The sequence below is a fragment of the Salvia hispanica genome, chromosome 4 (assembly GCF_023119035.1).
Source record: "Salvia hispanica cultivar TCC Black 2014 chromosome 4, UniMelb_Shisp_WGS_1.0, whole genome shotgun sequence".
Classification (NCBI taxonomy): Eukaryota; Viridiplantae; Streptophyta; class Magnoliopsida; order Lamiales; family Lamiaceae; genus Salvia; species Salvia hispanica.
Genome location: NC_062968.1, coordinates 29,168,813 through 29,180,966, shown reverse-complemented (window position 1 = coordinate 29,180,966; position 12,154 = coordinate 29,168,813). Strand labels below are relative to the sequence as shown.

At 36.3% G+C, this 12,154-nt stretch overlaps 2 protein-coding genes across 2 annotated transcripts; both read right to left on the bottom strand.

Moving 5' to 3' along the window:
* Positions 1 to 2,919: 2,919 nt before the first annotated feature.
* LOC125219584 (amino acid transporter AVT6B-like) lies at positions 2,920 to 6,847 on the bottom strand. Its single transcript, XM_048121602.1, has 5 exons — positions 6,391 to 6,847; positions 5,717 to 5,869; positions 4,395 to 4,598; positions 3,483 to 3,948; positions 2,920 to 3,362 (listed from the first exon to the last, which is right to left on the bottom strand). Exons 1-5 carry the CDS (start codon positions 6,776 to 6,778, stop codon positions 3,224 to 3,226), a joined length of 1,350 nt encoding a protein of 449 aa, XP_047977559.1. The 5' UTR covers positions 6,779 to 6,847; the 3' UTR covers positions 2,920 to 3,223.
* A 654-nt stretch (positions 6,848 to 7,501) lies between these two features.
* LOC125219866 (protein SUPPRESSOR OF PHYA-105 1-like) lies at positions 7,502 to 11,611 on the bottom strand. The gene is made up of 8 exons (XM_048121950.1): positions 11,443 to 11,611; positions 10,212 to 11,079; positions 9,952 to 10,109; positions 9,032 to 9,812; positions 8,811 to 8,957; positions 8,355 to 8,675; positions 8,217 to 8,276; positions 7,502 to 7,818 (listed from the first exon to the last, which is right to left on the bottom strand). The coding sequence occupies exons 2-8, from the start codon at positions 11,052 to 11,054 to the stop codon at positions 7,627 to 7,629; spliced, it is 2,502 nt and encodes an 833-aa protein (XP_047977907.1). The 5' UTR covers positions 11,055 to 11,079; positions 11,443 to 11,611; the 3' UTR covers positions 7,502 to 7,626.
* Between the last annotated feature and the right edge of the window lie 543 nt (positions 11,612 to 12,154).

The following is a 12,154-nucleotide window of genomic DNA, read 5'->3' as shown; positions in this document are numbered from 1 at the left end:
GAGACCAATAAAGAGTGGAACTGATGATGAATGTTCACACGCCATTTCTAGTGATTGATTAATCATCGAGAAAGTAGCATTTGTATTTTATTTATTTTAATCAAAGGTTCGATATTAATAGAGATGTAAGGGAACCACCTGTAACTAGACCTGCTCAAGGTTTACTGAACCGGCGGTTAAAATCAAAACCGAAACCGAAATCGTGAGAATTTATTCGAACCGAAATCGTTGATTTTTGAACCGTGATTCGGTTCAGGTTCAAAATTTCAAACCGAAACCGTGCCGGAACCGCCGGTTCCGGGCGGTTCCAAACCGGAACCGCAAAAAATCGCCGGAAAACCTTGAAATCAAGCCGAAACCGCAAAAAACCGACGGTTCAGAACCGTGAAACCGTGAAAAACTGTAAAAAAACCCACCGGATAACCGCCGGTTCCAAACCGAAACCGAAACCGGCGGTTTTGGAACCGGAACCGTAACGGCAAAACACCATCGCGAACCGGAACCGGCGGTCCGAACCGTAACCGCTGGTTCCGTGGGCACCTCTACCTGTAACTATATAGCATTTGGCATGAAATTTGGTTTGGGATGATAAATTAAGTGGTGATTGGGACCAATCACCAAGTAAAATTGATGTAACATATTGATGTCTACTACATCATTATTCAACGTGTTATGTTGTGACCTTCCAAAATTTTAGGTCAATGTTGAAGTCGACTTCGACAATTTTTTTTCCTTAAACCAATATAATGTTTTTACATATGAAATTAAATCTTTTTTACATGGTGCAATTACCGAGTAATTTGATAATTTGATTTCATTAACACGTGCGAAAATAACAAATATTTGAACGTAAACGAGATTCAACCCAAGATCTCTCGCTAAGTAGATTCTTATGGGGCTTAGCCACTCGAGCGAGAACCAATAGTATTTTAAATATACTATTATATGGTAGATTCATCACACTTTTTTTCACTTCATCATTTTTCAAGAGTAAATTCATACTAATATTTACATTTTATTTTTCTTGTGAAGCGTACATTTTCTAGGTTTCATGATGTAATCTGTTAACAATGTCAACAATAAAGACAAGAAACCATACGCTTTAATCAATAAAAATCAGTTGTACTTGCTCTTTGAATACTATACTATGTTCTTATATTCCGATGCATATTTAAATTAACGAGGAATCTTTCTTTTCCCAAATTTAATTAAATTAATGACGAATATGTCCAAAACGACTGCAACAATCCATCCAATAATTTCATATGGCTAAAGTAGTGAACATCATGGTCTTTGTCCATACAGAAGAGTGTAATGGGAATGTCCACTTTTCTATGCATAAATTTCATTAATTTGAGGAATAGATATATCATAAATTAGACTCATAGTTAAGTTAATGAAACACTTGGGCTAAAAAGAACCTTATGACATTAATCAATTTAGAAAACAAATGAGAACGGTTGACTTGAGTGTTACTGTAATAACATCAAAATAATTGATGTCTCTTTGTTTATGCTTCATAGAATTCGTTCATTGCTTTTTCTCTATAGTGATTATAGAGTGAGTATTTGCGTTTATCTATAATGTTGATTTTATTGCATTTTGTTATTATATCGATTTCGAACTATTTCTATATTTATGTTCAGTAAAATTAATCTTGGTTGTTTTCATGTTTATGTAAATTAATAATTAAGTTTTGTTGTTTATGCAATTTATAATTATGATTTTTATATACAAGAAAAAAAAATATAAAATGTGAATGTGGATTACATACAGTTGTGCTAATCAATTATCTCCATGCTCTTACAAGTGATTTTAGTTTTTATTTTATTTTAATAGAATTGTGAATATTAGGAGTAGTGTTTATTTTTGAAATATTGAAGCCGTTTATTGCAAATATAATTAAAATTAGTATATGATTGAATAGCAACAAAACTCCCTAATGATCTCTCGTCTTTTATTTTTCACTTTTATTATGGACTCTTCATTTTATTACACTTTGGACGTGATATAAATTTATAAAATGCTCAAGCCAAAAAAAATATACTAGCGAACAAAAAAGTATCAGAAGCAAATACCGAATAAGTCAATAAACTATCTAAGTGAATGGTTATTTGCTAAAATTTAAGGCCGATGGCAAATACTCATCAACAAGAAAATATATACACAACAGAGACATAGTAGTACTATATATTTCCTTAAATTGGACAAACTGTATGAAAAGGTTTTATAACGAACCACCAATTCCAAAATTAAAACATATATTCTGGGAAAGATTTGCCCACCAAACAATTTTGACTACTTTTAAGGAAAGTGACTACAATGGAAAAACTAAAATTAAAGGAGCATGTGAGTTGCAGTTGTAATTGTAAACAAGATAAGGAATAGTGACTACAATAGAACTAGACTACATTTGTATAAGAAATCACGTTGATTTTTTGGGTGTCAGATTAGATACAATTTCACCTAAATTAGACTCCATGTGAAAATTAAGAAAAATGTTAAATTTCATAGTTTTTGCAACTTATTTTCAAATTGAGGAATGGACTAGAATTTGATCAAATTATTATTTTTTTTTTTGGCAATTTGCCCTTTTTAATTAAACCTCACAAAAACATATCCCTTAATCTTCATATCAATAGCATTTTGAGTCGTTATTAATGTGGCGCAGATGATATAGCTCTTGTGAACAAATGTGACATTTATTTTGAAATATAAGTGATTGTTATTATGAACTCCATAAAAGTGGTTGTGGGTGTTAAAGGATGAGCAGGTGATGGGGAAAAAGTGGTGTGTAACCCAGCTAAGAAACGTCTTAATCGGTTGCTTATGACCTAATCTCCCAAGTATTAAATCCGAGTTATGGTTTATTAATCACAATTAGAATTTAATTATAGTGGATGCACTCAGAAGACAGCATTTGATAAATTTTACAACAAAAACTGGCATTCATTGTAAAAAAATCTACAACAACGTGTTAGTACATTTCACTACCACAAGCTGTACTGAAAAAAAGCCAAAACTGGATCATTTTCAACTATACTCACCTCATGTCTCAACTTGTGCATTTTTTTTTACATAAATACTTGCAAAGAATGTGTGGTTAGAGGCATTCAGGTTCTCTATTCGTTAGTTCACTTCGTATTCTGTTTGAGTCGAGTTATACCTGAGACGCAGATTGAGTCGTGTGGTTCAGATTGCCAGAGAATTTCCTGAAGCAAAACTATGCTTCCGCAGTTTTACTGCCATAAACAATGCTGTACATATCACTGCAGATGGCGACAGTGCTTGAGGACACGGCCAGGAACATCATAATCCACGAGATTGTTCTGTCGTGTTTTGTAGCTATTGAACGTGTATCCCTGCATGATCAATAAGGTGGGAAGGAAGGATCAACAGCCATGATAATCAAGTGTTGTGACATTGTTGGATTTGTTTAAACTTTAAAGCAACGAATCACTGAGCACTCAAGATTCACTCACCTGAGGGCGATTGCAGCAGGGAATATGTAACCAACGGCGACAGTAGCTGTGGCGCCAGTAAACTGGAAAGCATCCCATATGCTAGGAACAAAATTTGCCCCCATGAAGATGAACCCCATGAGACCTGCTGTTACTGAGAAAAATCTTCGATCATCATAGACAATGGGGATTGCGTAGGGGAAGAGGAGACCGTCAACATTGAGGCGGAGGGAGTAGAAGACAATTGGGAACACAAGCATCAAATGGATGGCGTAGCTCACTCTCACAATGTCATTAAGCAACGAACTGAATGGGATGCCGAGATCCCCATCAAAATTGGCAAGAATGTCATCCATTGTATGGTTACCAAAGAGGAGGAAACCAAAGAAGCTCGTTGCTATGTATACTGAAGTACACAACGTGATTGATGTCCGGACTATGGGCTTCATCAGTGAAGGATCTTCCAGCTCATTCTCTATCGGGTGAACTATAGAGAAAGTTTAGCAATGAGAAAAGCATAAGTAAGAAACAAGGTTTCTCGATACTTCATAGCTAATATTGTAGACAAAGCTTGGCACGAATTTGATGCATTCACATTAAGATGAATTGAAGGGGAGAATAGTTGTAGAAGATCCCTAAGGCATATAAGAAGTCTCTTTATGTATAAAAATACACAAGTAACACAATTTCCTAAAACCATGTAAAAATATTGGGTAAACAGAGATCATATAAGCATCGTTTCAAGCATGACAAGATCTAGAGCTGTGAAATACTATCATTTTTGTGTGACCAGAATTTTATCAGATAGATACCAAGTGAAGCTTTATCAACCGCGTATAAAGCCTGTTTCTTGAAAACCACATTTAAGACTTCTTTCCAGTCAACTTGATTGATATTCGAACAAACATGATTAGGAGATTAAGGCAGACTTACTATTATGGTGACAAATATAGGCCGTGACCAATATAGGAACTGTCGTGAAAAGTTTCCAGAAAGATGCTTGATCAACAACATTAGGCAGCAATTGAGGCATTGCAATGCTTCCATTTATCATCTTCACAATAGCAACTGCTGCTATGATCACCACGAACACAATGGCCAATCCAACCGACAGTGCTGAAGTGTATCGCAATGAATCTGGGAAAAGGGATGATTCTTCATGTTACTACATCATACTTTTCAATAGGAAGAAGACAAAAAAAGGAATTCCACTTCAACTAAAAAAGTGTAATGTACTCTCATTCTATACAATTGGAAGCATGCCATGAAGGCAGAGGCTATTGCATAGCAGATTTAATTACAGGGTCGAGAACAGAATATCCTGAAAAACACTCTTTCGCATAAATGGAAGCAGAAATTGCAGCTCTCATGAAATTAAGGTATATATATGGTCTCCATTGGATTTAATCTAAGACGAATCAGTTAAAAGACAAATTTCTGGATGCAAGACAAAGTAAATTGTCTACAAACACATCTATGGGAGATTTAATTACTTCCTTCCACCAATTTGGATAAACAGCTACACATCCAAATAACAAAGGAGTCATAGAATGAATTCTACGCCTAGAGGAACACAGCTACCAAATAACGAAGGGGTCACAGAGTGAATCCCCAAACTGGAGGAACAGTAGCCTAAAAATATGCATTCCTCTTGTAATCTCGAAGTGGTAGGAGCTAAAATCTAAGCAATAAACCCTTGGATAATACCTACATAACTCTGGAAACTTCTCCTCTTTTTAATTAAAACTAGTTACTTTCAAGTTACTTTCTTTTCACAAGAACTAAATAAAATACATACATAAAATTTTAAAGGTATCAGTTTTTGATGGCATAAAAGATCAGGCATATACAGAAAATGCAGTTAAATAGTTGGAACAGCTCTTACAGGGTGAACCTGTCGGTGTGACTATCTACCAACCCCCAACTCACATCCATACATACGACATGCATATATAGAACCAAAGAACATGATTATCTTTGTCAAATTACTCGATACAATCTCCCTGACTATGAGAATTTCAGCAGTAAACTCAGCCTACTGTTCCACATACCTTCACATTTCTAACACAGTGGATGAAACAAATCATCATTTTTAGGCCGTCATAACTCATAACTTAATCAACCAAACTATGCAAATTAGGATGTTTCGTTTGGACTGATTCACATTGGCACAAGGCATGTTTGGCATAATTATTAACATTTGATGGTCACACTTAAAAACAATATGCTCCTTCATTCAGTTGGCAAAGCCTCACCTACGCGCTTGAATGAAACCAGAGGCCCGAAAACAAAGATGGTTGTGAGAAGCAGTATGGAAAAACGTGTAGTCCACCAGTGTAACCCAAACCATTCTTCCACCACACCAGTGTGGTGCACCCCTTGTGACCATGTCTCAGATAGCACATCACCTGCACGAATCGAGCATATAAAACAAACAGCATCTCATGTTTTACCAATAAATTTAACGGACGCCATAGCAATCCCATATAGTAACTGGATTACACAAAAATGCAAAAAAACAAAACAAATGCTACTTATTAAATTTAATATGACTGGATTACTTATTAGGTCAGATCAGATCACACTATCCAAATCTCAAAGACTCAAATTATTATCAGCATATGGCATTATACCACATTTCCTAATGCGTTGCCTGAGCTGTCACACGTGGCTATTGCTTTACGAATTACAATCATCCAAAGATATAACCAAAAAGAGCAAGAAAATCTCTTTTCACTAAAAAATTCAGAAACTGGAAAATTGCCACTCTAATCCCTAAACGAATTTCATCTCACTAGCCAGAAATTACAGAATTCATAGCTTATTGATTCAATTCACACAACTCATAATAATCAAACATTACCAAAAACCCTTGAGATTTCAACTAAATAATTAGTTAAAATAGGTTGAAAAGGGGGCTTTTTTTTACCGATGATAATCATATAAACTACGAGCATGCCGACGTTATTTATGACGATGCCGAGCTGCAGGAGATAACGGCCAGCGCCGGAGAAGGTGTCGCCGGCCAATCCGGAGTAGGAACTGGTCTTTGCGGCGCGGCTGAAGCGGAGGATCATCTCAATCGATTTCTCCGTCAGGAATCCGGCGAGAACGATAATTATGACCCCGGGAATGACGCCGAGCTGCTTGAAGGTCGCCGGGAGAGCCATGATTCCGGCGCCGACGATGGTGGTGGAGAGGTTGAAGACCGCGCCGGAGAAGGAGGCGCCGTCGAATTCCCCTCCACCGTGGTGGTCCCTGGGGATGAGCGGGACCGCCCTCTGGCTGCGGCGGTGTTTGCGGTCCAAAAATGGCATCCCGTGGATATGGCGAAAAGCAAGAAATCGGAAATCTAGAGAGAGAGAGAGAAAGGGGGAGAAGAAGTGCCGTTTGCCGGAAACGGATGGATTTATTGGTGCGTCGCAGGGGATTTTACGCGGGAACTGCACCACTCTTAGCTGTGTTGGCCAATGAGAAGTGGACACGTGTAGTGCCTAAATGGATTTGGAATAGTCCGTCCGTTTTATTTGATTTTGGAAATCATGATTTTCTTATGTATTTCTATAATTAATGAGAAAAGTAGTAAGTATATTTATGTGAAGGTCTCATGTGAGCAGTCGGATCGCACGGGCTCGACCGGCATCACCGTCAATTCATGAAAATTGAAAATTATTATTAACTTCAAGCCATTGTAGATCCCACGACAAATTAATTAAGCTTTAAATTTTATGTAATTTGTAAAAGATCAATACATAGGGGGGTATTAAATAAAAATAATTCTCAATCTTGATGCTCACGCCTAGTTTTATTTGACGTTTCTGTATTGGTTTTTGGTGTATGAATCCAAATAATAATAGAACAAGAGGCAAGTTGGTGAATGAGATTTGTAATAATGCGGTAACGTGGACACCAATGTGATGCCACCAGCACCCATATTAAAAAAATTATAAGATGCAACGATGTTTTATATACGTAAAATAAAAGCTCAAGTTCAAAATATGGTGTTTTTGCCTTTTCTACTTAAATTAAAAGCATTCTTATATTCCACCAACGGGTTTCATTGTGGAGACCCCAAAGCGAAAATAATATCAGTAACAGTAATAAGCTAGACATGAGCAACGCTCATTTTTAAAGATGTAGATGTAGTAGCATACTAGCATATCTATCATTCCGAATTTGCGAGTCGTAGTATCTTTACTATTCCGCTCGAGTTAGCAGCAGCAATCATTTCAAATTTTTTCCTCCAACACACACTTGTTACAAAATGACCAATACTCTCTTCTTCTAATGTTGGGTCAATGCTTCCAAATTTGTGGCAACACATGGGCATGGGTAGAGATTTGGTATAAGCATATACCTGAAACATAAACAAATCCCTTCATCTTCTCATCTTACTTTATTTTCTTAAAAGCCTATATTTTTATCATATGATGTCTTTCTACCTCAAATTTACAAAAAAAAGAAAAAAATATAGCTTGTGTCTATATAACTCGATCTTAATAGTATTGAGTCCTAATTATCGATCAAATGAAGCTGATGTGATGATACCGCTATTCTTTTCTACATTCTTTTTTTTAAATAGAAGAACGCGTCAAATGACATCGTTTTGGTTTTTGAAAAACTTACGTTGTCCCCTTATTAGAGTTTTTTTTTTTTAAAAAACTTCTACCCTCGTTCGTTCACTTCATGCAAATCATTTTCACTCAATCGATCCCTATAATTTGTGAACAAATCATCCCGAAAATCTAAGCTTACCTCATTTGTTTCAGAACCACATGCTATGTATCCATCCAACACTGCAAGCCCAACAAAGTTCTACAAAAAAAATGATAGACAATAATCAAGAAAAATACTTGACAAAAAAGAAAAGATAGTGAAATAGCAAAAGCTAACCTTATCATTAGTATGGCCTCTAAATGTCAAAGTGGAAGCATGAGGGGGAGACACACCATCTAAGGTTGTTGCCTTGAGATCCCATAGCTTCAATGTGTTGTCTATGGAAGCCGACACTATCGTCTCCGCATCTAGAAACCTTACATAGCTAACTGCATTGTCGTGACCAGCTAATGTGCACCATGGGATTCTTGTATGTCGAAGATCGTAACAATAGATTCTATAATCTGCGGATCCAGAAGCTACAAGATGGGACGAACACGGAGAAAATTGAACACAGCAAACGTTTGCAGGATTCCAGATAGTTTCCGTGGAGTTTCTCTGTCGAATCAAAGTGGAATATATCACGATTTATATTACCATTAGATCGAAAACGTACTACTCCCTCTGTCGCTATAAGATAGCCTATTTTTTGCCATTTTGGTACATTCACAAAAATTAGTCTGATATCGATACCTGGTTGATGCTCCATATTTTAAGAGAACAATCATCACTGCCACTAGCAAATATTTTTGCATCCACATGAGAGAAATCAATGGTCCAAGCTCTCTTGTTATGCTCCTTGTACTGCCTGAATCTTTGTCCCGTGCTCGCATCCCATATCTACGGCCGAAGAAGCAATGTAACTCGATAATTAATCACACAAACGAATTTTAACGCATGATGTTAATAAATACCTGCACCTCACCATCATAGTCAGTTGAAGCCAAATGATTTCTGATGTGGTTATTCCAGCAAATGCAAGTGAACTTCGATTTATTCGACATCTCAAGTAGTGGATACTGAACATCAACATAATCATTCAATAGTGAATGAAACTCGAATATTTTGATCTTCTTCGAAACCCCAGCAACAGCAAGGTACTCTTCTTCAGGGTCGAAACACAAAGAGCAAATCACCTTATTTGTTGAGCTAAGAATATCATCGTTTCTCAGAATCCCACAAACTTCGAATTTGTCATACCGAGCAAACTTGCAGACACCATCGAAGAAGGTTCCAATACGCTCTACGTGTTTCTCTTCATGTCGAGTTCCACCTTGAGACAAGTGGTCGCGTCTTCTCAGGACATCGCTGTTTGATCGTGTCATATGTGGCATTTCGTTGTCTAGCTGGCTAGATCTCACGGAAAAGTAAGTATTTTCTAGCTCCTTCATGTTTCCCAACAACTTGTTTTTTAGCATATTCATACTGTAAACTGAGCTAGATGGGCTCTCGAACTGATCCTTCGCAGCTGAATAACTTCGCCATCTCTCGACCATCTTGATATCAGAATCTAAGAAATTCAAAGTTTTCAACAAACTGGAGGCCTTGTTCAGTTTTTCTTCCTTTAGCTTGACAAGAAAATGAATCAAGATATCGAATTCAACATCATCAACCATTTCCACACATGATGCTTCCTCATTGTCGGGACTTCTTGCAGTTTCAAGTCCAGACAGTAAATCAGATTGCAGGATTTCCCTATTCACCAATCATAAAATATTCAAGAACGATGTGTACAAACAAATGATGATGTAATAGAAATGCTAAAGTGGATATACTTCTAGTTGCAAGTGCTTTGGCATTTCATTACATTATTAAACGAAGGCAACAACGGTACCTAGTTGTAGGGCGAGAAGAAGGTTCAGGGTGAAGCAGCCAAAGACAAAATCCAGCTTCCTTGTGATTTCTGGAAAGAAAACTCGGAGGCAAGATACGATGATGCAAATCTGTCATAGCTACAGTGTGCGCTTCAATCGATTCAAAGTAGCACAAAAACTGTAGAAAGATCGATCAGGTAAAATAAATAACAGAACAACATACCTCAAAATTTATGAACACATCACATTCTTAAACAAAATTTATGGAACTTATACTGACCTCAAATAATAGAAGTCCCAGAGAGTAAACATTTAGTGAAAGTAAGTCTCTTGTTTTGAAACCTTCAGGAAAAGCATACCATTTCTCTTCAAGCTGAACATTCCGATAATTCGACCACCTCTTCCCCATAGAAGAATCTTGCACACCCCATAGCTCAGTCTCTGTCGTGGAACCGATGTATTCAACATCCCCGGTGTCTAATAAGATAAACGAAGATGGTCGGAGTTCTAGCAGGGCGATGCCCTGAACGTGCAACACATTCACTACTTGCACTATCCGCTTGAACACGAGCATTTTGTCATTCTTGCTTACATCAACACCAGCCTTAGATTCTAACCATTCTCTCAAGTTAGTAAAGCTAGGAGAAGACATATTATTAATGTTTGGGCCGTCTATCACATCAGAAGATATACTAGAGTCCATATTCATTTGCTTATTCGGTGAAAACTCTACATCTTGTAAGCTCATAAATGCCCTCTTTAGCTCTTTCCTTGAGCATGATTTTGATGAATCTTTACTACGGTATTCAAATTCTTCGTCTATTATCCTACTATTTTGCCCTGTCCATCCAATTGATTGAGACCCTTGTTTGTGATCATGGTTTATTATTTCGTTAGAACTTGAGCAACCACCAGCATCATTTCTGAGACAGGGACTTCTTCTCAAAATAGGTGTGACATCAGTTGAAAATGTTTCACCTCTGTTTAAACTATCAAATTGGGTGAGAGTTGAACTTCTAGGGCAATTACTATTACTATTACTAGGATTGGTAGGAATATTGGAATCTCTCATACTAAATTCTATAGCCTCATTTGCAGCAATATCATCTTGTTTTTCCTCCATAGCAAGCCCAAAATTGCACCTTTCACTACAAGTAAAAATCAAGATTATATGTTGGTAGAGTGAGTACTATTTGCAGTGCTTATGTCTAATTATTAGAAATCAAGAATTTCATTTGCAATTTGCACGAGATAATTTTCAATGTTGAGGTCACAATATTAACATGTATTCTTGATTATTAAAGAATCAAGTTAAGAAATGAGAAACTCACCCACAACTTCAATAACAGAAAGAATAAACAAGAATTATCAGAAAAAAGAGATTGAAAATGCTGGAATCTGTATACATTCTTGTGTTTAATCATACAATAAATTAGCAATTTATAAAAAGGTAAAAGGGTTATGTTGCAAATACATTCTTTGACATTTTAACAAATAGCTGGAAGACTTACATTTTTAGCTGGTTGTGATGGGAATGAAGAAAGAAGCCATGTCCAACTATGCGGAGAAAGTATGAAGCTGGAAATTTAGGCAAATTCTTTTACTAAAATAAACACTTTTTTCTTCTTGAAATTCGAGGATTTTAATAGCAGTAGAAAAGCTGGAATTTTGAAAGAGAAGAAGACACATTAGCATAGTAAATTTGAAGGTGGTCAGTGGCCCATAGCAGCACGTGGGGCTCTCCGTTTTTAGCCAATGAAGCTTCATTACTTCCCATGGCTTCATGAACATGCACGTGACTTTTCTTATTAATATTTTATTTTTCCTTAGTGTGAAAGAACTTGAGTTCTATCTTATTATTGCAGTGTTTTTTGAGAAAATTGAAAGGGCAGATTAAATTGAAAGGGTGTATTTTGAAATAATAAATCATAGTGGAGTTATATATAATTGTTGCCTATAAAATTAAGTTGCATGTTAAATTCATATTTTCAGAAACGTTTATAAATTGTGGTTTTGGATCTTATTTTATCAATCACTTACTGAGATAAGTAATAATTTGAGTCAAATGGACAATCTAATATCCCAAATTCCCAAGATTGACACTTTTAATTGTATAGCTAGCAAAAAGGAGTACAAAATTTATGGGGAGCATAACTGTGTAACAAGAAACTTGTGTTTTATGGAATGGCAAAAGGAAATGTTTTATCATATTAAAAAACTTTT

Excerpts from the sequence above, each read along its gene's own strand:
- LOC125219584 (XM_048121602.1), bottom strand. The coding sequence starts at position 6,778 with ATGCCATTTTTGGACCGCAAACACCGCCGCAGCCAGAGGGCGGTCCCG. Across the intron at positions 5,870-6,390 it reads AGTTTATATGATTATCATCG|GTGATGTGCTATCTGAGACA; the intron begins GTAAAAAAAAGC and ends CGATTCGTGCAG. Across the intron at positions 4,599-5,716 it reads GGTTTCATTCAAGCGCGTAG|ATTCATTGCGATACACTTCA; the intron begins GTGAGGCTTTGC and ends CCCTTTTCCCAG.
- LOC125219866 (XM_048121950.1), bottom strand. The coding sequence starts at position 11,054 with ATGGAGGAAAAACAAGATGATATTGCTGCAAATGAGGCTATAGAATTT. Across the intron at positions 8,277-8,354 it reads GAGGCCATACTAATGATAAG|AACTTTGTTGGGCTTGCAGT; the intron begins GTTAGCTTTTGC and ends TTTTTTTTGTAG. Across the intron at positions 7,819-8,216 it reads GTGGTTCTGAAACAAATGAG|GTATATGCTTATACCAAATC; the intron begins GTAAGCTTAGAT and ends TTTATGTTTCAG.